Raw genomic sequence first — 25,480 nt, 5'->3', positions numbered from 1 at the left:
GCCCCGCTCAGCGCGGCCCTCGCAGCTCCGGGCCCAGCCCACCCCCGTGCCTTTACCAGCTCCTGTTTCCTGCTTTAACGTCTCTCCAGCCAGTTTCCAAGCGAGCACGCGTGAGGTTTCGGCTCCGCGCTGCTCTCGCACGCTGATTTCAGGGCACCTGTAGGATTTCCCTCCCGTCCCACGACAGCACGGCGGTGCGGGGGAAGCTGGCGGCTGAGGCTGCAGTCTCCCAGCCCAGATCTCCCCCTTGTCCTCCCTACCCCCCTCCAGCTGAGGGGCACCGTGAGTAAAGCTGGGGCTGCAGCAGGAGGGGTGCCAGAGAGCACCCAGTCCTCCCCTTCTACTCTCTGATCTCCAGAGCTCCCTTCCAACCCCAGCTTCTGGGTGAATTCTGAATCTCCTGAGTGGTCGCTGTGCCCGATGGGGAACGAGGAGGCTGCCTCGAAACCTTCGGCACACCCAGCGAAGTGGTACATAAATAAGAATGCGATCCCTTTGCATTTAAGCATGCGGTAGTACAAGAGTGCTGCCTTGTGCAAGAAATGGCTCACGCTGTGCTCGTAGCCAGCAGTCTCTGCCGTGAGCTTAACCATGACAGGAGCGAGTCGCTCGCCTTTCCAGGGTGTATGACCCGTGCTCTGCTCTCCTCCAGCGCTGGGAAGCCGTCATGGCTGGTAAAGCCAAAGCAGATCCGCAGTCCTGTGGCTACTGTCCCACGCTTCAGGGCAGTGGGTGCGCTCTCAGTGCCGTGCTGTGCTCTCCTGGCTCCCCTGGCTTTGTTGTCACGGTGAAGGAAGCGAGTGGCTGCAGGTACCGCACTCATCCTGCCTGCAAGTGGGGAGGAAGAGTGCAGGTGAGGATGCTGAGGCCTGGGGGGAGCCCACGTGTCTGGGCACTCTGTGCAGGAGTCAGGCCGCCCGGACGTGCTATGAGTGGGCAGCCAGGATGTCACACCTCTGTGATCCTGAGTCACACGCGTGCTGCTTCCAAGCTTTCGGTCCTTTCCGCCTCGGGAGCAAACCTTCCTCTCTCACTCAGCGTGGCTCAGTCCGGCTGTTAATGCTTAAAATTCAAAGTGACAGCAACAGAGCTGTCAGTATGAGGATCTGTGCGTTTGGACGTCCTTCAGTGTGCTCAGACAGCAGGTGACGTACGAAAGGGTGCCTGCTGCATGGGATTTCTCCTCATCTCTGGCTCTTTGTGGCATGAGGGCTCCTCTTTAGCGATTCATAGAGATTCACAGGGTGTCCGTGGCATGCTGCAGCCTCCTAAGGGCTTTTAAGCAGCCCCTGCACACGTTAAATGCTTGACCCGCAGCTGAGCTGTTTCAGTGTTCCTTTCCAGGAGTGCCTGACATCTGCAAGGACTGAAATCTCTTTTGTGGGGTTTCACAACTTGTTCTTGAAAGCATCATTTGCGTTCAGAAGTGTTGTGGCTCCAGCAGGTGTCAGGCGGCAGACCCGCACGATTCACTCCCCTCCTGCAAGGGGAGAACTTGCAGCCCGGGAAAAGGAAAGTGGAAAAAGCAGAGTGGAGCTTTTGTCCCTCTGTGGAGGAGTATATCCTTGTAAGGGAATACTCAGACAGAAGTTAAAAGGTAGCTCGGGTGGGAGTGCTGCTGGGAAGGAGGGGGCGCAGGTCCCGTGTGGTCTGTGTAGCGTGGGGCTTGGTTTGTAAAGCTGTTGCTGAGCTCTCCTGGCAGCCTCAGGTGAATGCTTTTGATGAAGGAGTTGTTCCTAAGCTTTGCGACTTGCTTTCAGTCTCACGCAGACCGCACTGTATTTTTCAGTCTTTGTTTTTTCCCGCCTCGGTGAAGATCGCAGATGATGCAATTCGAATTGGGGCTTTCTAAATGTTTGAGTCAAAGTCCGCGCGGGGATGGATGCCCATCAGAGGGCTGCGTTCCGCTGCCTAAAGACCATATGGTCACCATAGCACTGCCTGTGATGTCAGCTCTTGGGCTGCAGAAGTTCCGAGTGGTGTTGCGGTTGTAGTTACCGTTCTGCAGCTGGCACAGCTTGCTACGCTGCAGTCTGCTCTCCTGACGGAGCGAATCCTTGGGACACAGCAGGTGAAGATCAGTGGGACCTCAGGGATGGAAGGAACGCGTGTTGTTCCCCCATGAGGTGCAGGAGCTGGGGCAGGTGCAGTGCTTGGCTGTCGGCAGAGCCCAGGGCTTCAGTTCCACGTTGGTGGAGCCTTCTAGAAACGGATGCCACCAAGGCTTTGCCCAGGCTCGGCGCCTGGGGCCTGGCATTGTCATGCAAAGTGCTGGGATTCGCTGCCAGCCTGCTCTGCTTGGTCCCTGCTCCATTAGCATACAACTAGAAGTTTGTTCAGAGCTAAACCTATGAGAGCAGCTCCCTGTGAGCCTGGGGGGTGTTAGTTTGTCTGCAGCTGAGCGAGAAGACACCTGGTGCAGGTACAACGAGCAAAATCAATTCCTGGAGCGTGCTCAGGGGCACGTTCCAAAGTTTTGGGTTTGGTGTTCTGGGACGTGCAACTTGCAGAGCAGCTTTAAACAGGCACGAAGCACTCTTCCTTCTCTCCACGTGAAAGGAGCCAGGCCAGGAGCTGCCGGGTATATTTTTGGCTGTACCTTGGTATATTTCCCCAGCACCTTGGTCTGTTATGTTAGTGAAGGGTTTAGGCTGCCCTGTACACTTGCTCATGGGGAGCTTCGTGCGTTACCCAGGCAGCAATCGGTGTGTCTGCCTGGCTGAAGGTTTGCTTTGGAGAGGGCTTGCTGTGCAAAGGCAGCGTGGGGCAGGGTGTTCTGCCTCTGCCCTCCTCCTGTGCTCTAAGGCATCTCTGGTGCCTGACTCCCATCCAGCCTGGGCTGCCTAGGAGGTTTGGGGTGGGCTTTGCTTTCAATGACAGAAGAAATCCTTAACTGGAAAGCAGGGCTTTATTTCTAACGAGCAAGCCGTGTGTTTGCAGTGCACATGTATCATGCAGAACGCTGAATCTTAATTCCGTTTTCCTATCTCAAGGTAGCAACACAAAGGAATAGGCACAAAATTCATCTTACCTGCCCCTGGCAAACTTGGTGTTCCCAGCGCTGGCAGGGAGTGATTAATCAATGCCCCTCGCTAATTGCTCTGTTTTTACCAGGTTTTTTAGTGCTTCCCGAGCATGAGTTCAGAATGAAGCGGCGATTGGATGAGCAGGAGTCACCCGTGTACACGTCGCAGCAGAGACGTATCACCAGCAGCACCGACGCTTTCCAGCACCAGCACCGCGTGCTCGCCCCGGCGCCGCCGGTGTATGAGGCTGTCTCAGAGACCATGCAGTCTGCCACAGGGATCCAGTACTCGGTAACTCCCAGCTACCAGGTGGGTCTGCCACGTCCTGGGGGAAGAGATTACGATTCAACCGCTCCACACGCTGCTTTTGCACAGCAGGATTCCGGGTTTGGGACGAGGTTTTGTTTCGGTTGTCGGTGCTACCTAGGGAAAAAACTCGGATGGGACAATAAATTGCTCATAGGTCTCACTTGAAATGCATTCAGGTTGCCAGCTTTGGTTGTTTAGATGGCCCTGACCACAGAATGTGGTGTTATTTGGCTTCTTTTGAACACCTCTCTCTTGTATGATTCAGATTGCAGTCTCTGAATCCTAGAGACAAGTGCGCACAGGGATTTGCTCCGTGTTTCATTAGCTAGGAGGTTTGTTCTTACGGTGTCCCTGCCACAGGCTTTGGATATCTTGGGTGATCTTAAGCTTAATAGGCTGGCATTTAGATTGGAGACTTTCAGGAAATTGAACTGTTAGAGAAGATGTCACTACAGGGTCGTTAGGTGCCTCTCTTTGTTCTGAGAGGCTTCCGCTGCTGGTTTTAGACTAAAAGAGGGGAGACTGAGGTGAGATGTGAGGAGGAAATTCTTTACCATGAGGGTGGTGAGGTGTTGGCACGACTGCCCAGAGCTGTGGGTGCCCCATCCCCGGAGGTGACAGGCCGTGGATGGGCCCTGGGCAGCCTGAGCTGGGGGACAGCCAGCCCACAGCAGGGGATGTGCTGGGGGGGGGCTTGGGATCCTTTCCAACCTTACAGAGAAAAGAGAGAACCTTGACTCGGTCTGAGTCACACTCCCTGTGCGTTTCTTCCTTCTGTTAGCGCTGGTGATGAGACAATCCCTCACGGTCCTTTCTGTCTCTCCAGGTGTCAGCCGTGCCACAGAGCTCGGGCAGCCACGGGCCAGCCCTGGCGGCGGTGCACGGCGGCCACCACCACGCCGCTCCGGTGCAGCCGCACGGCAGCCAGGTGGTGCAGAGCCACGCGCATCCGGCCCCCCCAGCTGTGCCCGTGCAGGGCCAGCAGCAATTCCAGAGGCTCAAGGTAATGGAGGGATGTGGGTGGGACGGCCAAAAGGTTTGGGGCTTCAGAGGGTGGGAGTGAGGTGGGAGTGCAGAAGGCTCTGTTCTTGGCTTACGTGCTGTAAAATCCTTAAAAAAGAGAAAAGTCCACCAAACGTAGCCCTTGCAAGTAGTTGCGTTACGTTCAGCTCTAGCGAGAAGGCGTACGTATGAACTGATGCCTTCTCCCACAGACAGGGCAGGTCTCTTCCAGTTGAGCTGGAAACCAGTGCTTTGCTGGGCGAGACGCCCTTCTGCTTCATTTCCATTTTCCTCTGAAAATGGTTTTGTAACGTGTGGTTCTTCCTCCCAACAAAACTGCTGGCAGTCCCTCCAAGATGCAAGGTTGGGACTGTCCCCACTCGCTTTTCCTCCCTTGCTGTCTTTTAATTTCAGCCAAGGGAGAGGGCCTGCATGCAGCTCGTGCAGCTGATTGGAAACTGCACAGAGTGCTCGTGTCAGGCTGGGCTGTGCTTCAGTATATCTGGAAATTGGATGTTGGTACACGAATGGTTCATAAACTTCTTGCTGTTTGAGGCGTAAAACAATTTGCCGCCCACAGTTGCCATTTTCAAAATCCTTATGTGTCGAACTGAAATGTCTGGCTTTCATAGAGCGTGTACCTGGCAAACATCTACTACTCTGAATATGTCATTTCCACTTTCTGCTTATTCTTAGGCTTCCATAATAATTTCCACGTATGAATGCAGGAAAAATACTCAGTGTAGTTCTGTTTATCCTAGCAGTCACATCACTGGTGGTGACATGGGAAATTTGGAGTACGTGCTTTCTGACTAATTCTGTTGATCCAAGTTGGTTTTTCTTTGTTTTGTTTTGTTTTTGTTTTGATTTATTTTTCTTCTTTCGGGTATAGTTTTGTGAGCTTCTCTTATTTAAGTGCTGCTGGTAATACACCGACCAAGATCACGATCCTTAATTCCCCTTCCAGGCGCAGGGCTACCAGCTCTGATTTCAAATGCATGTTTTGCCGAGCAGTGGAGGTGACATAAAATCTTCTGTGCCAATGCAAGCTGTCTGTTTTGTCTCCAGGTAGAGGATGCGTTGTCGTACCTTGACCAGGTGAAGCTGCAGTTTGGCAGTCAGCCACAGGTCTACAATGACTTCTTGGATATTATGAAGGAATTCAAATCTCAAAGGTAACCAGCTGCATTCTGCTTCTTCCATCCAGGCTGCTGTCACTGTATGCGTGTTTGTGGGCATGGCAGCACAGAGAGCAGGAGCTAGACTCTGTCCTTCCATTGCAGAGCAGCACACCTCCGTGGCAGTGTGAAAGCAGTCGTGTGCTTTCTGTTCTGAGAGTTAGAGAATCTGTTCTGAGAGTTTCAGAATTTCTTCATTTATATCCATTTCTTCACTGATACTAAAAGAATTTCTACCTAGAGCAGCAGTTCCCAAGTTCAGCCTTGCTAGCTGCTTGACCTGGCTATCTGGTGGTCTTGCCTGCCCGCTAATAACGGTCAGACTTCTGGCTAGATCTCATCGATATAAAGCAGTCTGAACAAATAAAATAATTCTTATGTCATTCTTAAGGTCAGTAACGTATTTATAGGAATGAGTTTTGCTGCGTTTCATAGGTTCATTTGTAGGTTACAGATGGCAAGACAGAAATTCTAAAGGAGAATTGCCGCACACAGAGCTTGGGTTACCACTGGGAGGGAGTTAGAAGATGGTGACGTTCTGATCTGATTCCTTCCTCAGCATTGACACTCCAGGAGTGATCAGCCGCGTGTCGCAGCTCTTCAAGGGCCACCCAGACTTGATTATGGGTTTCAACACCTTCTTGCCTCCTGGCTACAAGATCGAGGTGCAGACAAATGATATGGTGAATGTGACGACCCCGGGGCAAGTTCACCAGATCCCCACTCATGGCTTGCAGCCCCAGCCGCAGCCCCAGCCCCAGCATCAGTCGCAGCCTTCAGCGCAATCGACCCCAACACCAGCACAGCCGGCACCGCAGCCACCACCTGCCAAAATCAGCAAGGTGAGAGCAAGAGAGTGGCGGTCCTTGGCTCCTGCGTGGGGGACTGGCTGCCTCCAGCTGACACTGGTGTGGAGGTGGGGAATTAAATGGGATTTCTCGTCTGAGAATAACCCAAATCCCAAGGAATTGCTCATAAAGCAGAGGCCCGTCGTGAAGACGTTACCCTCGGTGTGAAAGTTTGTGCGTGTTTCCAAACGCTTGGCATAGTGGAGCTTTTTGAAGGGCTGGCTGAGTGATGTGGTAGATTCTGTATTGCTCAAAATCTCGTTTTCAGACTGGCCAGCTGCTGCAAAACAAAAACAAACAGAAAGGGTAGTCTGGTTCAGCCATCAGCTGCGTGGGTGCAGGCGTTGTTGACAAAACTCAAGTGCAAGGGTTCAAACAAAATGACCACGATGTTGTCTTAAGTGTCAGTTTGTGTGCCTGAAACTGAGACCTCTCAATAACAAAGGGAATTTGTCTCTGCTTTAGATATAATCCATATGCTGTGTCCACCAGATGTATTTTATGTGACTGAAAAAAGAATAGAGTAATACAAGAGGCTTTTAAGAGCTCAGTCTAGGTAAAATCTGGTGTATTTGAACCTCTCAACGTGCAAAGGAGGGAAAGAATCCTCAAAGTTTCAAGGGTTCATCTCTTTAACTGTGTGCTCTTGGTCTCCATATTGAAAAATCTGCAGTTTTCTTTTGCTGTTGCCTTACTCCCAGCATTCTTAACTATAGAGGCAAACTAACTTGCAGTGTTGCAGAGCCTAAATGCTTTGGTTCTGTTTTTTGGTGACTGAATGTGCCTGTTGTCAGATGTCAGTCAAAAGCAAGTGGCAAGGAGATAAAGCTGTTCAGAACAAGTTGGAAGGGCTGGTGTTCTGTCTCCCTGGTGAAATGTATCCCTGTTGGCCCACACAATATTTGTTTATTTGTTTGCTTTGGATAGTGGCTCCCTTCTGCTCAGTCTGCCCCTGTTTGTGCTTCTGTTAATCTTTAAAATGCTGATTGGGAAATGGGACGACTCGATTTTGGCTCTTGACAGCAGTTTCTGCTTAGCCAGCTACTAGGAAGTTTTGGGTTTGTGAAGCATAGTGCTAAAATTCCCTAGGCCTGAGGAGGGAGTAATTATTTACTAGCACTTAATGGGGGGGGAAAAAAAAACCAAAACCACAAACAAACCAATATTTTAAGGAAGCACATCCAAAGTCATCCAGGGATACGGGTGGAGATTGTTTGGCTGGGTGTAGTGGTGGGAAATGTGCAGCTGCCGTCTCCTGTGATGCTCCAGCTCAGAGATATCCCTGTTGGCACCAGATACGTTTATGTGCCGTCTCGTTTCCTCAGCATATGGCACATAAGTGGGATACGAGTGCCTTTATTCAAAGCATAAAGGCTCTGCCCGTGTCTGACGTGGCTCCTGTTCCCCCTAGCCATCACAGCTGCAGGCACACACTCCCGCCAGCCAGCAGACTCCCCCGATTCCACCGTACGCGTCCCCGCGCTCGCCGCCGGTGCAGCCTCACACGCCCGTGACAATCTCTTTGGGAACCACACCATCCCTGCAGAACAATCAGCCCGTCGAGTTTAATCACGCCATCAACTACGTCAACAAGATCAAGAACCGCTTCCAGGGACAGCCAGACATCTACAAAGCCTTCCTGGAGATCCTCCATACGTATCAGGTGAGCTTTGGCAGTGCCAGGTGGAGTCATTCCTCTTTCTTTGCTGGCTGAGATGAGCGTTCTGGTCTTCTGCTGGACTTCTTTGTCTAGGTATTTTCCAATCTAAATAATTCTTTGCATAGCATTGGCCGGCAAGCTAAGCAAAGCTCCGATTGTGTTAAAAGTGAAGTAATCGCTTCCTTGATCAGTGTCCCCTAGTCCACAGCCAGCTGGGCATTTAGCACAGTCCTTTGCTTAAGACGCCGAGTCCTTTGCTGTTTCATTCTTTGTGTTACTGAGGGCTTTTTTCCTTTGTCACTGAAACAGTTCAGACGTCCTTTCATCTGACCCTTCTCTTTGTACGACAGAAAGAGCAGCGCAATGCCAAGGAGGCAGGGGGCAACTACACGCCGGCGCTGACGGAGCAGGAGGTGTACGCTCAGGTGGCTCGCCTCTTCAAGAACCAGGAGGATCTGCTCTCAGAGTTCGGGCAGTTCCTCCCAGATGCCAACAGCTCGGTGGTAAGTCTGCTTGAGGCAGGCTGGGCTTGGAGTACCTAGTGAGGAAGCCAGTGCTCAGAACAGCAGGCTTTTCTTGTTGTCTTGTGTTTTTGGAGTGGTCTTTTACCGAGCTTGGGAGATGGGTCAGGGTGATAGACTGTGTTTTCTGTCAATAACTTGTCTTTTGAATACAATTCCTTTGCCTGGAATGGTTCTAAGACTTCCATAACTGCAGTAAGGTAGATTGGTCACCTAGAGCTGGGAGGAGCAGGCGTACTAGTGTTAGGCTGATGAGGTGAAACTCGGCTCTGATGGTCTGGTGGCTTCGTTTCTAACTAAGCTGTTAAGTAAGACAACTGCAGAGAAAGTGGAGTCGGTGAGAAATGATCACGGAGGCACGGTGAAGAAGCCACAGCTCAACAACAAGCAGCAACGACCCAACCAGAACGGCTGTCAGATCCGGCGGCACTCGGGCGCAGGGACAACCCCTCCAGTGAAGGTAAGGGCACGTGCTGCTAGCTCAGCAGTGTGTGTTTCCCAGGAAACTATAGCAAAACTTAGAGCAGAATCATGCTTGTTCATCTCCCATGTGATAAACACTGTCGTGCAGCGATGAATGATGTTTCCTGTAGCTGAGTTTGCCCTCTTCAGCTTACTCACATTTTGAGAGAGCAGGGCTTTGCCGTGTCAGAAGAATGGTCTGGTGGCTTACAGCCTCGGCATTAGGACAAGTGCACCTGCTTTACATGGTGTGTCTTGCTTGGGGAAGAAGAGTGTCGGCACATCTAGCTGTATTGGTTAAATGCAGTGACTTCCTTCCCCTTCCAGCCTTTCTCCTCAAAATGCAGCACATTAAAACGTGTTTGGAGGCAGCTTTAAGCCTTTCCAAGGATGTGGAGTACAGGAGGTAGAAGTACACTGCTTTTAGGGAGGTCTAAGAGTCTTAAGAACTTAATGAACGATGGTTTAAAAAAATATTTTGGTGATTCTGCAAACTAGTGAGAAAATGAGGTACTACACACAATGATTGTTTCAGTCAACTTGTTAGAGGAAGGGATGCGATCTTGTATTAAAAATACTTGGTGTTCTTTGCTACTAATTAAAGATGGATGGATTAACATGGGGGCCACCTTTTAGACAAGTTTCCTTCTGAAAAAGCCACTCTTGTTCTCTCTGAGAGCAAGTGGTGTGGTCTGGAGGCCGAAGCCCTTGCGTGATACATGATCAAAATACGGTGCCTTCCTCTGCTGAAAAGCCTTTTATTATTACTATTTTTTAACAGAAGAAACCGAAGCTGCTCGGTTTAAAAGACCAGTCCTTGGCAGAAGCCAGCAAGCATGGTGTGGGGACAGAATCTCTGTTCTTTGAGAAGGTGAGCAACGAGACTGAGAGAGCGCCGGCTGGTGTCACTGATTGATGTTGGTAGCGTGCATACACCCTGATTTTTTGTCACACTGAAGTTTGTGATATATGTGCCACACTGATAACATTGCTCTGCTTGACCTCAGCTGTATCGTCTGACCTCTGCGTCAGATCCGCTGCGTTTTTTACAAGATTGGTGGTGTTCTTTACGTGGACATCTGTGCCTTTTTTTCCCCTGGAGGTCATTCTCTAGCTTCTCACCTGCTGCTGATGCTCTGTGGGAGAAAGGCTTGGCATCAGAGCCACGCTTGCTCCCCGCTGACGTACGTTTTGCAGCACGCTGTAAGCCAGCTGGTGGTGACTGGGAACCACTCTATCGCTCGTAGGATGCGTAGGTGTTCCCATGAGTAAACGCAGAAATCCCCGCTGCAGGAACTGTAACTGTAACGATGAATTTCTTAATAATGATAGATCTGTTTGATGTGTAGATGCTAACTGTTCTCGTGGGAGAAGTAATGGTGTTGGAATGAATCGCTCTGTTTTCTCGTGCTGAGGGCTGCAGGGCTCGCTGTGTCTGTGATGACTCGAGCTGTAATGCGGTGGGGGCTGGAGGGCTGCTCCCCGTGACATGGGCCTCTTTGCCCTGATCCCCACCCAGGTGGGTCCGTGCTGCTGCAGGCACAGCTGGGCTTGTCTGTGGTCCAGCTGCTGCGAGTTTCATTCTTCACTTACAACCCCTTCTTCAAAGTAATGCGCTTGTTGTGTCAAGCATACCAGCAAGGAGATGGCTTCCTTCCTTTTTGTGGCTCCCTGCGGCCTCTCCATCAAAGTCCTGCATAGGTGGGGGAAGCACAGTGTGGGATGCAGGCCTCCTGGGCGGTGATGGACGAGCTGCTCTCGCCCTGACCCTTTTCCCTCTTCTTCCCCAAGGTCCGCAAAGCTCTGCGAAGCACGGAAGCGTACGAAAACTTCCTTCGCTGCCTGGTTATTTTCAACCAGGAGGTGATCTCCCGTGCGGAGCTGGTGCAGCTAGTTTCCCCGTTCCTGGGGTAAGTGGAACCTGCTTCTTTGTATGGAGGGAGAAGCTAAACCCAACGCATCCGTTACTGATGCACAGCAAGGAAAGAAATGCCAGCCTTTGCGGCTGCGTTGTTTTGTATTACAGAATTGTTCCACAGCACGTTACTGTGGCCTCTTGCTCTGGAATCATAGATTATTTCACTCAAGAAAAGCTCGGCTGTCCAATTACACAGGAAATGTCCCCTAAAAAAAGGGAGTGCTTATACAAACCTATTAAAATTACCAAAAGAAAAGCAAAAAGCAACTGCATTCTCCCCTGTGGCCAGACCTGATCATCAGTACTGTAGTTTAAATAGAAATTATAACTTCAAGTACTGTACGGAATGAGTCTGTATTAATCACCTAAAGTCACTGTAATAATTATCCTCTCATCAGCTTGGGGCAACTCGGTTCCTGTGATTTGAGCTCCTAGTTCCTAGGCAGAAGGCAGTAGCAATGTAAATTGGGTTCGGGACCCCATTACGCTGGCTGCTGTGCAAGGAAAGTGCTCCAAGGAGCTTAAGTTTTCTGTAGCTCCACTGGAGTTGGGCATCAGCAGGAAGCTGGTTTTGGCTGGGAAAGGTGAAGTATTCAACCAAAAAAATGGGCATTTCTCCCCATCTACCGCCTGTGCTCCTGGCTGGGAGGGTGACTATCTGCATCGGGAAAGGGGTCATGCAGTTCTCTGACTCTGAAGTCAGACATTCCCTTTGGTCGTGTAATGGAAAAGCAGTAGATGAGCAGTGATGCCAGTAACAGGTTCGATTTCTCGTATCACTGCAGCTATCCACCACCTGAGCAACAGACGGGTACTTGGTTCCCACTTGGTGGAAGTGGGATTGAGCAGAGAGGTCCTCTCACCAAACTGGTAAATCAGAGGGTCTTCCTGGGCAACTTCTGTCTCTTGCAAGCACTTCTAGCCTCAGTATCACAGCTCAGCACTGCACGCTGCTTTGTTTGGCTGGTTTTTCACTTTATTTGCTTTATTTCCAGGAAATTTCCTGAACTGTTCACTTGGTTTAAAAACTTTCTGGGGTATAAGGAATCTGTTCACATGGAGACCTATCCCAAGGAACGGGCAACTGAAGGGATTGCCATGGAGATAGACTATGCCTCCTGTAAAAGACTGGGCTCCAGCTACCGCGCCTTGCCCAAGAGCTACCAGCAGCCCAAGTGCACGGGGCGGACGCCGCTGTGTAAAGAGGTAAGCAGCTCCCAGGCAGCAAATGTGTGGCAGAGGAGGGCTGTTCCCAGCACAGCACGAGGGAGGACTCGGCTCTCTTGCAAACACGTGGATTGGATCCAGGATCTATTTCCCAGGGTGAGGCTTTGTTTGAGGCTGTGCTGAGAGCTGGCTGGGAGATGCAGTGCCCATGGGGCTTTGGTGTCTGCCCTCTGCTCTTCTCCAGTGGTGCTTCTGAATGAGTTGCACCAAGCACTGGGGAACGTCTGAAAAAAAAGAACCTCAAGCTGTGAAGTTTAAATACTTCTACAAGGGAATATCTAATTCAAGGTGATTGCTGCCTTTTTCACCAAACTCCTGCTTACTCTGCTTTCAGAGTTGTCTCTAGTCCAAGCTTAAAAGAAAATCACATCTTCTGTAGACAGTTTCTCCTGCATATTCCTCTCCATGCTTCTTTCTTTCCACCTGCAAGGCTGAGGTGAGCCGTGGAGACATGGTGTGCTGCATCAGGAGGTCTGCTCCCCATAGAGAGAGTTGTTGGCCTAGTGGCAAAGCTGCCCTCCTGGTGCAGTGTGGCAGGACTGGATGCACTCCTCGGGTCCTTTCATGTAACCACCTTGTGGTCGGAGGGGGAATGGTGCTGGCTGATCCTGCTCCTTCCTTGGTGTTGGAAAGCCCCTTCCTGGGTGACTGCTGTCAGCGGGGACATCTAAAGCGAACAGGCAGAAGATTTTGGAACATCACAGTTTTGCCTCCTTTCCTTGAGAAATGAGGATGAATGCAGGTGATCAAGTCAAGCAGTGAGCAGTGATACGTGGTTAATCGAAATGATGGCAGGATAGCGAAAACAACCCGGGCAAGAAAGAATTGTAAGTTTTTAATCTAAGTCCTGACACGTCTCTCAGAAGTGTCTTGTGTGATGCAGCTGTAAACTTTTCTTTCTGCGAGAATCTAATGACTCAGTTGTTCAAGCTTCAGGTTGACGAAAATTAGGCTTGATTTTTCTAGATTGCATGCCAAAATCTTTTGTTCTGTTGCCTTTGGCCTCTTGGAGGTTTTTTTGGATGTTCCATTCCTGCTTTGGAGGTGGTGAAAACTGCAGGTACTCGGCATCTTGGTCAGGAAAGGTGTTGCTGGGGTATGGATTCATATTCCTAGTGAGGCTTATTTGGAGGTAGAAGCCACGTCATGTCTAACGGTCATGGTTAACACGGTGACCACCCGGCGCCGTCAGCGGTGAATCAGGCGTGACGAGTGAACCGCAGTGAGCCAGTTCTTCCAATGGAATGGAAAAGCTCCTTTCACATCTTTTTCTTTTCCCTTGCAAGTTTTTTTTTTTTTCTTACTTTTCCAACAGATGAGTTTTCCAGACCGCTGAGATGTTTCAGCTCTGGCTGTTTCATGTTGCCCCGTGGGTTCTTTGGAAGGGAGAAGCAATTTTTGCTGCTCCCCCGTCAGCAGTTGAGCATCTCTGTCACACTCCCCTCACAACACTGACTGTGATGCTTGTCTTTCTGTGTCATACTGCAAGGTTTTGAATGACACCTGGGTCTCCTTCCCTTCCTGGTCTGAAGACTCCACTTTTGTGAGCTCCAAGAAGACACAATACGAAGAGCACATCTACAGGTGTGAGGATGAGCGTTTTGAGGTAAGTTGTTTTCCTCGGAAGCCCTGGGATTCTGTGAATAGCTAATGATATAATTCCGTCCTTAATACTGCTTCATACAGTCTGTTTTTATTGTCTGTCACACGTTCTCTGCAAAAGAGCTTGCATTCTGTGAAAGCAAGAGGCAGCAGCTGGATAACCACGTCTCTCTCCAAGTTACCACCCCTACCCCGAGCTCTGTGCACTGAGCTCTTCTCCCACATCACTCCAGATGGAATTGTTCAATGGACAGCATATAATCAACGCATCCTTTTTTGTCCTTAGTGCCCGCATAGCTTGTAAGAACGTACATTCCCCTGTAATAATCGGAGAAGCGATACGTTCAGGATGTTAAATGATTGACTTCTTGACTTAAAATGGGAGTTAGCTTGGCAATTACCTGAATGCGCTCAGATCTCTCATGTCCTTTTGTAGAGGAACCGTCAATTGTTTTCTACACCCATATGGAAAATGTAATTTCTTAACGGCATCGTTCTGGTAGGCGCTAAATTCTGATGCACCATTACCTAGGCTGCAGATAAAATATAATTGGATTATTTCAGCGCAGCCAAACGTGGAAACCAGTTCTGGAATACACCTTGTTAAACACGCCCGGCTTCTTGTTTCGTGTCGCTTCTGTGTTAGTCTCTGTGAAGTATCATGTTTTATCTCTTCAACTCTGGCTAACGCACCGTTCGCTTCAGCTGGACGTTGTCTTGGAGACCAACCTGGCAACGATCCGCGTCCTTGAGGCCATCCAGAAGAAACTCTCCCGCTTGTCTGCCGAGGAGCAGGCCAAGTTCCGGCTGGACAACACCCTGGGAGGCACCTCGGAGGTGATCCACCGCAAGGCCCTGCAGAGGATATATGCAGACAAAGCAGCCGACATCATCGATGGGCTCCGGAAGAACCCATCTGTTGCTGTTCCCATTGTCCTGAAAAGGTAGCGATCTGACACGGTGCCCTGGGGGCTCGGCCATGGTCCACCTTTACGTAGAAGCAGCTGATTTCTGCCCCTGGAGGGTTTGACCTGCACAGGGATGCAGTTTGAGAGAGGCGTTCCGTTCTGATTGGTTGTTGTGTTGTATAACAATCCCCTTTTGAAACACAGATGCTCAGCTGGGGGGATGCAGAACTTTTATTGTCTCCTCTGAAACTTGTTTCTTCTCCAGCCTGTGCTCAGCAGCATACGTAAGCTGAGGAAGCTGTCTGTGCCGTGTGGATTGTTCAGGGCTGAATCCGATCCCTTTCCAGATCCCACGGCTGTGCATGGCTGTGGCTTCCGACTGCTCAGGCACCGTGCTTGGATCCCCTTTAGTTTTCTGTTGTCAGCCCTTCTCAGTCTCAAAAAAGGAGTGGGGGCTGCAGCTCTTTGGAGACGTGTAAGGAGGAGGCTGTGTATGCATCTACTACAGTAATGTGTTGTCCTTATCCTCTTAGCGTGTAAACAAGGAAGTGTTCCCTAGAAACACAATTGAAACACCAGTTACAAGGAGGTACTCTTCCCCTCCAAAGCTTACTGTCTGTGGAAGGGAAACCACCTTGCCAGCAATACCTGCAAGGTCACAGTGTGCCCACCCTGCTGCAGGACACTGTTCTCTGAGCTGCCCTGGCCGTGCTGCACTGGGTGCTTTGCTTGAGATACTGACCTGAGGTTCTGGAGTGTGTTCCCAGGAAGCTCAGGTGTCCAAAGATGTGCAGAGAGCTTTGTTCAGCAAAGGGTGTGCGGAGTGCTGCTCCTGTAAAACTCCTTTCAGTGGGACTGCTTTCATTGATGCGTACTTCTCAGGTCTCAGGCTTTCCTTACAAACTCAGAGTGACACCTTTACGTCTCTTACCTCACCCTTGCTTTCTTGATCCAAGGTTAAAGATGAAAGAGGAAGAGTGGCGAGAAGCCCAGAGAGGATTTAATAAAGTCTGGCGAGAGCAGAATGAGAAATATTACCTGAAGTCCTTGGACCACCAGGGCATCAACTTCAAGCAGAATGATACCAAGGTCCTGAGGTCAAAGAGCCTCCTCAATGAGATTGAAAGCATCTATGATGAGGTAAGATGGTCACTGGCAGCCTCCTTCCCTCACGTTTATGTAGTCTGCACGTGCAGTTTTAGTTCCTTTCCTCTCTCCTCTCGACGCTGGTGTGGTTGGGAAGTGGGATGCTTGCCGAGGAAGGGCTGCGCTCCCCGTGTTGGGATATCTGCTTGTGTCTGAGGAGGCTTGTTATCCTGCGGGTAGCAGGTGGGCTCCAGTTCTGGAACAGAAACGGGGTGGGGGAAGGTTTGTAAACAGGAGAAATGTTTGTGAACTTCTGGCATCTGTTGCAGAGAGCCTGCTGGCAGCGGTGGGAGGGAGGCCTGGTGCTTCCTGTGTTGCGAGGGGGCGTAAGGAGAGAGGAAGCCTGTGTTGCTGGGAGAGCTTTCTGGGGGTTCGTGGGCAGAGGGAGGTGCTGGGGGGACTAATGTGTGTCCTGTTTCTGGCTTGCAGAGGCAAGAGCAGGCTTCGGAAGACAATGCCGGGGTTCCCACAGGCCCACACCTCTCGTTAGCCTACGAAGACAAGCAGATCCTGGAGGACGCTGCTTCACTCATCATCCACCACGTGAAGCGGCAGACGGGAATCCAGAAGGAGGACAAGTACAAAATCAAGCAGATCATGTACCACTTCATTCCAGACCTGCTGTTTGCTCAGCGAGGTGAACTCTCAGACGTGGAAGAGGAGGAAGAAGAGGAAATGGACGTGGACGAAGCTACAGGAGCCGCAAAAAAGCACAACGGTGTGGGGGGCAGTCCTCCCAAAACCAAGCTGATGTTCAACAACACGACGGCCCAGAAGCTGCGGGGCATGGACGAGGTCTACAACCTCTTCTACGTGAACAGCAACTGGTACATCTTCATGCGGCTGCACCAGATCCTGTGCTTGCGGCTGCTGCGGATCTGCACCCAGGCCGAGCGGCAGATCGAAGAGGAGACGCGGGAGAGGGAGTGGGAGAGGGAAGTGCTGGGCATCAAGCGAGACAAGAGCGACAGCCCTGCCATCCAGCTGAGGCTGAAGGAGCCAAGTGAGTGACCCTGGGGGCACACGGGTGCTTCTGTTAGCAGCGTGCGTGCTGACAGTGCTGGCGCTCTGTCTCAGACGTGCTGCAGTGTGACACTACGGTGGGTGTTTCTCTTCTGCTGTCGCTGGGCAGCTGGGAGTTGAGATGGGAAGATGTGGGGCGGGAGGGAGTCGCAGCCGAACAGTGGCATGCAGCACTTGTCTCATGAGAGCTTTAGTTTCGCACTTGCGTATCTAAAGCATCCTTGAGTTCCCTAGTGAAGAACTTTGTCAAAGCCTTTCAGAACCAGAGGCCTCACGGAGGAGGCTACTGCTGGAAAGGCAGAGACTAGGAAAGTACCCATGGCGTAAAGGTCTATAAAAGACGAATGGAAGACAAGTTCCAGTAGCAGAGCTGGCTGAAGGCTGGCCCTCTTGCTCCGTCCTCTCCTAGGAAGAGTGGAAAGGGCCTTAATGAGGTTCCCGTGCTCACCCTTCCCGCTCTTGTGTTGCAGTGGACATCGATGTGGAGGACTACTACCCGGCGTTCCTGGACATGGTGCGCAACCTCCTGGACGGGAACATGGACTCGTCGCAGTACGAGGACTCCCTGCGCGAGATGTTCACCATTCACGCCTACATCGCCTTCACCATGGACAAGCTGATCCAGAGCATCGTGCGGCAGGTGGGTGCTGCCTGGGCGGGGGCTGGGTGCTAGGCTAGAGGAGGGAAGGCTGCTTGTGTCCCAGAGTGCGTGCCGGCGTATCGCTCACCTATCCGTGGCACTTTGGGGTTAAGCAGCCGAATTGCAGGTGTTTTTAACCCAGCTTTGAGGCTGCTTGAAGGAGAGGTGATGAAAGGTAACTTGTGGTGCATTTAAATGATCGAGAACATCCTTTCTCAGCGTGTGGAGTTCTCCCTTTGTTTTCCTGAAGCTGTAGGGATGTAAGTCTTCCACTTGAAAGTGTTTGCGGAGCCGATCTTGCTTTAACTTTGAAAAAGAATTAAATAGCATTTAAATAATTTCTCTCATTCCCGTCAGTGCTATGAGAGCAGCGCGTGCCTTTTCTAAAAAGCTTTGTCTCTTTTATCTGCCTGCTTGAGCAGCTCTGGCTGCTTGTTACATTCTAGTCCTCTTATTGGGCACGTAGAAAGAATGTGTGACCAAGGGGAAAAATTCTTCGTGTGCCTTTTCGTAGCGTAAAGAACAAAACCAGATGCGAGAAGCAGGGAGCGGGATTGCTTGAAAGGCCTTCCCTCATTGGAGCAGCTTTCCAGGAGTTCTTGGTTTCAGTCCAGAGCTTAACTGAATTGAAAAGGCAGTTGAGCGATTTCCGATTTTTAAACTTGTACCAAGTAAGAATGTGGTATTGTATCTCTCCCCACTCTCCTCAGAGACAGAAGCAGCCCCGTGCTGAGAACAGGAGACGCTGCAGCACCGTGCACAGCCCTTCCCACCCTGCTGCTTCCCTGCACCTAGTTTATTCCTCTTTTTGCCACCTGCTTTTTTTAGTCTTTCTTTTTAAAATGTAGTGCTGTGTTTTATTTTACAGTGCCACTGGAAGAAGTTGCTAAACATGTAGCCTTAAACTCATGCTTTTTTCAACCTTTTTTTTCCTTTTTTTTTTTTTCCCTTTTTTCCCTAAGCACTTGGTTACATCTTTATTTCTTGCTATTGTATGCTGATGGGCACGTAGCAGCCTCCAGACAGCGAGTCCCTCCTTATCCACTGTAGCTTTTATTTCTAAAACCTATAATGCAGGCAAATAGAGGTGTATGCGTAATCTGACGTGCTGCTTTTCTTTAAAGCCAGGGTGCCACTTACAAAGGGTATTTGGAGCCTTTCTCACTTTCCCAGCTGGTTTTTGCACTCGGGGTTTTGGTAGGTCACCCTGGTTTGCGTGTTCCAGCAAGCTCTCCCAAATGCCTCGGGCGAAGACAAATACCTTTTGCAAGAGGAGGCACCGAGCACAAAGGCGTTCGCTCTCTTTTTTTCAGCCTGAGCTTAGCAGCTCCCTCACGGACACCCTCCCCTTGCTCTTCCTTTTGGCAGCTCCAGCACATAGTGAGCGATGAGATCTGCGTGCAGGTCACAGACCTCTACCTGTCGGAGAACAACAACGGGGCCACGGGAGGCCTCCTGGCTTCGCAGTCCTCTCGGAACCTTCTGGAGGCCACCTACCAGCGCAAAGCTGAGCAGCTCATGTCGGAGGAGAACTGCTTCAAGGTAGAGCTTGGTGGGAAAGCAGCCAGCAGGGAAGGGCTTGCTTTGGAAGTAGGTGCCAGTCCTTTGAAAACGGAGCGCTGGTTGGGCACCCAGAGAGCCCTGAGGTTTCCAGAGCAGCTACAAAAAGCCTGGAAAGTTGAATTTTGGTGGTGTGCCCCAAATTTCTGGTGCCCAGAAGCATCACTTTGGTGGTATTTCCAGCACGCCATCAGCTGGTCTGTGGCAGAACCTGTATCAGCCCCACCAGGCAAAGTGCAACAGCACACAGGGATGCTGATGCTTTGTGTTGGTTGATTTGCTGTCTCCCATTTGAATTTGTTAGCTCAAACTTTCCCATTTCTCCCGTGTCTCAACCTTCGTGGGCCGTGGAAAGATCTGCTAATACTGACTGGGCATTAAATCATTGCTGGCTGTATGCATTGCTGAATAAAGGTGGTGTGCTGTGCTAATCAAATCCATGCTTCCTTTGCTAAGATGCAGGAAGTGGTCAGGCCCTTTATGAGCTAGCACAGTACTCTGGGGAAAAGCCTGTGTGTATAGCATCTCTTCCTTTACCTTCTAACTTACGTTGGGGGCTTGTGAAGGACCCGTACCTCTCCAAAATCAACACAAAAGGATTTTTCCAAAAGCTCTAACATTTTTGTGTTCCTCAAAGAGTGTGCAGTGCTGCCCATATTTTCCCTTTACTGGCAGTAATGCAGGAAGTGCAGTTTTTTGCTTTAAGACTATGCAAGGTGCTTCATTGTCTCTTTGCCCCAGAGTTATAGTCAGGGGTATTTTTTCTGTTTGAATCCTCACTGAATGCCTTCTGCCTTTTGCTTTACAGCTGATGTTCATCCAGAGCAGAGGCCAAGTTCAGTTAACCATTGAACTGCTGGACACAGAGGAGGAGAACTCTGATGACCCTGTAGAAGCAGAGGTAAGAGCTGCTTGGCCAGAGTACTGACTGTGATGGTCGAGGGTGCACTGGACGAGGATGTCCAGTTGGTTGTTTGCACAAGATAGAGACGTCAACAAAACATTGTAAAGCTTTCAGCAATGCGAGTAGGTAAATCCTTCATGGTTTATTTTGTAATAGAGAAGCCTAAAAACCATGTAGAGAAGCGTTGTACTTGCCTTTGTAGGAATGAAATACAGGGAGCCTTCACAGGTGTCCCAGTGCTCGCCTATGTGACTTGCAGCTTAGCCTCCTTACCACCCCGTGTGGTTCAGTGGGAAAGCAGTGCCTGATGTTGTCGTGTGCTCGCTTCCAGCGCTGGTCAGACTACGTGGAGCGGTACGTCAACTCTGACTCTACCTCCCCTGAGCTCCGGGAACACCTGGCCCAGAAACCGGTCTTCCTTCCCAGGTGAGTGGCCAAGCTGTGCCGTGAACCCTCCCTGATGGGTCTGTCCCTTGGAGTTCAGGGGGTAGCACTCTACCACAGCTCCGGGCCTTTGGTCTCACCTGTGTTTTAATGCCACAACAGAAGCCACGATGGTGGCAGTGCGGTGTAGAGGTACCGTGCTGCTGCTTGTCCTGAAAGCCTGTGGGTCCACCCTGGGCTCCTGCTCTCCAGTGACTGAGAGATGGCATGATCTGCAGGTGGCAGAGAGGGTGAGGGCTGGGGACTCGCCAGACCGCTTTCTGAAAGACCTGCCTTGGCTTACAGTAACCCTCTGTCTAAAACCACTGACTGGGTGCCACGCCAGGGCTTTTTGTGAGCAGGGAGCTGATTGCAAATAGCCTGAATGAATGCAGATAGCCTGAACCTGAATGAATGTAATGCAAGCTGTTGGTCAGGTTCTCGAGGGGCCAGCGCAGATCCACCAGCTACCTCCAGCCTAGCGGTCCTAGAGGGTGGGCACTAATTCCAAGAGGGGTTCTCTGGTTTGCAGGAATCTGAGGCGGATCCGTAAGTGTCAGCGTGGTCGGGAGCAGCAGGAGAAGGAAGGGAAGGAGGGAAACAGTAAGAAGTCCATGGAGAACGTGGAGAGCTTGGACAAGCTGGAGTGTAAATTCAAACTGAACTCCTATAAGATGGTGTACGTGATCAAATCGGAGGATTACATGTACAGGAGGACCGCTCTGCTGCGAGCTCAGCAGGTAGGAGCGAGCGGAAGGACTGGGGTGGGCAGCCGGGCTTTCCTGGGACCTCTTGCTCCTGAAGTCAGGTGGGGAGAGCCAGATGGAATGTCCTTGGGGGTCCCAGGGTAACATTTAGCAGTCTTTGTGTTGCCAGGAGGATGGTGTGCTATTCTGTCCTCCCAGGATACCAAAGATCTACTGAATGTTCCTAAGATGTAATCTTTTCTTCCTCCCTTCTACTCTGCTCATCCTCTCACCTCTCCCCTTCTCTCCAGAGAGCGTTACTACGGTAGGACAGTGGTTTTGACCCTTCGCTGCTCAAATTTCTCCCAGGAGGCATTTTCCCTGTGTGGTGGTCCCCCTGCTTTAGGGAAGACCTGTCCTCTGCATGCAATTGTAGCACCTTCCGAGGGGGCCTGTTCTTCCAGGGCATCCCAAAAGAGGAATCAATCAGAGTGCAGAGCGTCGAACATTCTCTGTCCCAGCCAATCCTTCTGGGTACCATCCCTCAGCCTTTCCTGTCCCCAGTCACTGAGAGCGGGAGTCCTTCGGTCGCTCCCGCACGGCAGAGCCCCGCACACACACAGCAGCAGCTCTACAACCACTGCTTTTGTGGCAAGGACAGGTGCAGGGAGCTCACAGCTCCACAAAATCACCGTGAGTGTTTTCCTGGGGCTTTGAAATCCTGGTCCCAAGGAGTGATTTGGGTAGAGAAAACTAGGTAGGTGTTCAGAATGCTCTGACGCTGTTCTTGTCCCATAGGAATATTTCTGCCCAGTGGAGAAAACCCAGGGAGTTTTAACAGCAAACTCTAGTTAGCATGGCTATTTAGGCTTGAAGTTTAAAGTACTTTGCTCTAATATTATTACAGTCTATTTAAAACAAAACGTTAACCAGAGTGCCATTGCTTAGAACGTCAAAGAAAGTGAAAAGTGCCAGGCCTTGGTGAAAGCTGCTGGCTTAGGCAACCAGAAGCAGAGGTACCTGAGGGGCTCTGTCCTCAGCAGTCTCTTCTGTAGCTGCAGAGACTGGTTTTCTGTTAATTCAATTATTGTTTTCCTGAGCACACTACTGACTGCTGAGAAAATTGGCTGGGAGATGAGGGAGTGGGAGAGGTGTCCTCTGCTTCCTGCCTAGGAAATCATCCCTTCACAGCTCTGCTCGATGCTTATTTAAGCTTCTAAAACAGCTGCTCTGATCTGTTTCTTGCTGATGAAATACAAGTAATGGTTTTATTTAATTAGCTGTAATTGTGTTAAACTCATATCCACATCAGATAAGAGTATTCTGTTTCAGGGTTGGTTCTTTGAAATGTCGATCCTGAGGATTTTGATTGAATTCCATCCACCCAATTCAATTGGCACAAGGTTGGAAAAGTTGCCTTATGAACAGGATACCACGTGCTGGTGCTTATCACAGAGCATCTTAACCTGAGTCAGATTACTGAACCTCCTAACACTAGAGCAGGGTAGAACTTCTCAATATGCTGAAGGACCTGCAGAAGCTACGTTTAACCACAAACCTGTTGGGACTACATGGTGGGGTACAAGAAAATACATTTTAAGTAGAAAAGAAAGAAAAAGCACCGTGCCAGAACTGCCTGTTTTTGGCACAATCTCTTGGTGTTTCTGAGTTCTTTTTGTCCTGTAATTCCCTTAGAGGCAGGCTCCTTGGAGAGGAGATCTGTGGGCCTTTCTCAGGACCTTCCCTCTGTCGCTAGCAAGGGCCAGCAGCTGCACTGCAGATCCTGTGGCCACGTTGCCTCGCAGCCTGGCCTCTTTGCCACGCGTTACGCTGCAGCTTGGGGCTGGAGCCGCCTCTCTGTAACACCTCTTTGTTTCTGTAGTCCCATGAAAGAGTGAGCAAACGGCTGCACCAGAGGTTCCAGGCCTGGGTGGACAAATGGACCAAGGAGCACGTCACCCGCGAGATGGCAGCCGAGACCAGCAAGTGGCTAATGGGAGAAGGGTTGGAGGGCTTGGTGCCCTGCACCACCACCTGTGACACAGAGACCCTGCACTTTGTGAGCATTAACAAGTACCGCGTCAAATACGGCACAATATTCAAGACACCGTAAATGCCCTGGGCCAGGGAAGATCCCGGGAGATGTGTGTGTGTGCGTGCGCATCAAGGAAATGAGGAAGATGCCTTTCTCCCCTCACTGTGTATCTCCGTAACATGGCCACTTGACTAGTGTGTGGCTGGTACAAGCTGTCACCAGCGGGATTCTCTGTAGGAACGCGGGTGTCCCAGCACCTGCTGGGAGCCCTGGCCGCCGGCCCTTGGACTTCAGCATGCGCCCCGCAGGGAAGGACCCTCCTGAACTTGAGCGGTCCTGGAGAGACGCAGCGAGCTCATACGCACCAGCAGTGTTGAGGCTTTATTCCCCGGCGGCCTGAGCAGCGAGGGAGGAGAAATGGAGGAGGCTCTCCACCACCTGACCACCTCGGTGGTCTTCAGATTCCTTGCTTGGATATGTCCCGCAGCCCAGAGGTGCTGGGCTTCCCCGCGGGCCCCCGGACCCTCGGTTCCTCCCTTCCCTCCCCACCCTCCCATGCTGGACTCAACCAGTGCAGATTGGTCTGTCCTTTCTAGTGCCAGTGGAACTGTTTTTTTGTACCTGCTTGTTTACTAGTCTCTCCTAGTGCCATGCACCAGCTTTTCACACACATGTACGTATACACACACACACACACACACACACACACACACACAACAGAGAACAACACAATTTTAACATGTTCCCCTCCTTTTTTTGTAAATAAATGTACAAATTGTCAATTTTTTGGTTTTTTTTTTTTTTTTAATTAAAGGAAGTATGCTTGATGTGCTAGCATAACTGTACTAGCTTCTTGTGTACCATAGTACCAGGTGGCTTGAGAATTAGTACCGACAAGACAGACCTATGAGGACATTTATTACACTTTTTACCAAAGGGAGTTATCATTGTAGTGCTTTTGTGTGGAAACTTTTTTCTCCTTTTTTTGTAAATAAAAATGATGTCTTTGTTCTTACTGGAGGAAGACGCTCGCTCATCCACAGCCCTGTCCCTGGTCTGAGAGGCACCGTGCAGCATGCAGCATTGGGGGATGAGGAGAGGGAGCGCGTCCCACCTTGTTACCATTGGCTTCACAATCTGAGAGGAAAAAGCAGAGGCAGCGTGCGTGTTTTGTGCTTCACACAACTGAGGTATAAGCGGTCTGTTGAGATATATAAATATATATTATATAGTTTTTAATTTTTTTAATGTTTTTGTTCCGGTGGGTAGTATTTATCCACCTAGTCTTCCAGCTCCAAGGACCTTCGCTTTTGGGAGGTGTTGCTGAGCTACTTAGCTGGGGTTGATTGTGCTTGTGTATTTTTCCCTCTCAGTATTGGAGAAAACATCCTAAGTACCAAACCAGTATTGGATAGAGCTGCTCTGTGTGTGTGTTGGTGTGCGCGTGCAAGAGAAGGGCAAGGGCCGGGGTGGGTCTCGGTGCATTTCACTAGTGAAATCCACATATGGGATATATATTTTTTTAAGTATAGAAGTTTAGCGCTGGCAGATATTTAAACACAGGGAAGATTCTGATTTTAAAATGAAGTCGACATAGACTTCGTAAGCCACGACAGACACAACTGCACTGTCTCTCCTCCTCAAAGGAGGCAGCTTTCCTTGCACAAACCAGTGCTGCCAGTCTGAGCACCCAAATCTGCTTCCCTCTTTCCTGGGTTGGGAGCGTGGCTTTGCTGCTGCTGTGACCACAATCTGGCAGGGATCTCTGGGCTGGCGGCTCGTCTCCTTCCTGTGACAGAGAGCCGGGGTGTGCAGAACTGAGGGGCGCAGGCAGAGCCCCAGCTCATTAGCAGCCCGTGTGCAGAAGGCAGGTCTGGCTGTGGTGATGACCAGGAGCCTCCTATGGAGAAAGGAAAATAGAGGGAAGCGCCCAGCAGGGAATATCCAGAGTTTGCCAGCAATAAGTTCCCTATCGTTCCGTTGGAAAGGTTTCTTCCCCCACCCTTTTTTCCTCTGTAATGCTGAAGGTGATCTGTGAGTGAACATGTGGGCGGCGGAGGCCTGGCTTGGGGCAGTGCCGGCAGTGGCACACCCTGAGCCGTGCCCGCATGTCACTGAGCGCAGCACCATCTCGAGCTGCCTCCCACTGCCCGGCATCCCGCCCTGCCTGGCTGTACCATAGCAACAAGGCTTCTCTTTTTATTTGAACTTGCTTTTTGTATTCTGTAACGTGATCCTCGGCCCACTATCCATGTGATTTCTATACCAATGTTGTAAACTTGACTGTAGTGCAGTATTTCCATTAAAATATCAGGGCTAACTGCTGTGTACGGATCCTTCTTCCCACCCCCGCACGGTCAGCTCGGGGCCCAGGGATGGGCAGCGCGTGACAAGGGCTCCAG

The 25,480-nt window shown here is 50.6% G+C and overlaps 1 protein-coding gene across 1 annotated transcript; it reads left to right on the top strand.

The window, feature by feature from the left end:
• On the top strand, positions 1,989-25,398 carry SIN3A (SIN3 transcription regulator family member A). Its single transcript, XM_021407431.1, has 21 exons — positions 1,989-2,071; positions 3,115-3,335; positions 4,162-4,338; positions 5,406-5,512; positions 6,075-6,357; positions 7,775-8,026; positions 8,374-8,526; positions 8,846-9,004; positions 9,788-9,877; positions 10,798-10,916; positions 11,920-12,130; positions 13,641-13,757; positions 14,459-14,697; positions 15,618-15,801; positions 16,237-16,810; positions 17,301-17,470; positions 18,839-19,012; positions 19,839-19,931; positions 20,266-20,360; positions 20,890-21,097; positions 22,926-25,398. Exons 2-21 carry the CDS (start codon positions 3,147-3,149, stop codon positions 23,154-23,156), a joined length of 3,825 nt encoding a protein of 1,274 aa, XP_021263106.1. The 5' UTR covers positions 1,989-2,071; positions 3,115-3,146; the 3' UTR covers positions 23,157-25,398.

The sequence above is a fragment of the Numida meleagris genome, chromosome 9 (genome assembly GCF_002078875.1).
Source record: "Numida meleagris isolate 19003 breed g44 Domestic line chromosome 9, NumMel1.0, whole genome shotgun sequence".
In the NCBI taxonomy this organism is placed as follows: domain Eukaryota; kingdom Metazoa; phylum Chordata; class Aves; order Galliformes; family Numididae; genus Numida; species Numida meleagris.
The sequence above is the reverse complement of the archived record's forward strand: the minus strand, read 5'-3'. Positions and strand labels throughout refer to the sequence as shown.

What these genes read in the sequence shown, in the direction of transcription:
- SIN3A (XM_021407431.1), top strand. Translation starts at nt 3,147, where the DNA reads ATGAAGCGGCGATTGGATGAGCAGGAGTCACCCGTGTACACGTCGCAG. An exon ending in TCCAGAGCATCGTGCGGCAG is followed by an intron (nt 17,471 to 18,838) that starts GTGGGTGCTGCC and finishes TCCTTTTGGCAG; the next exon opens with CTCCAGCACATAGTGAGCGA. An exon ending in CGGAGGAGAACTGCTTCAAG is followed by an intron (nt 19,013 to 19,838) that starts GTAGAGCTTGGT and finishes TTTGCTTTACAG; the next exon opens with CTGATGTTCATCCAGAGCAG.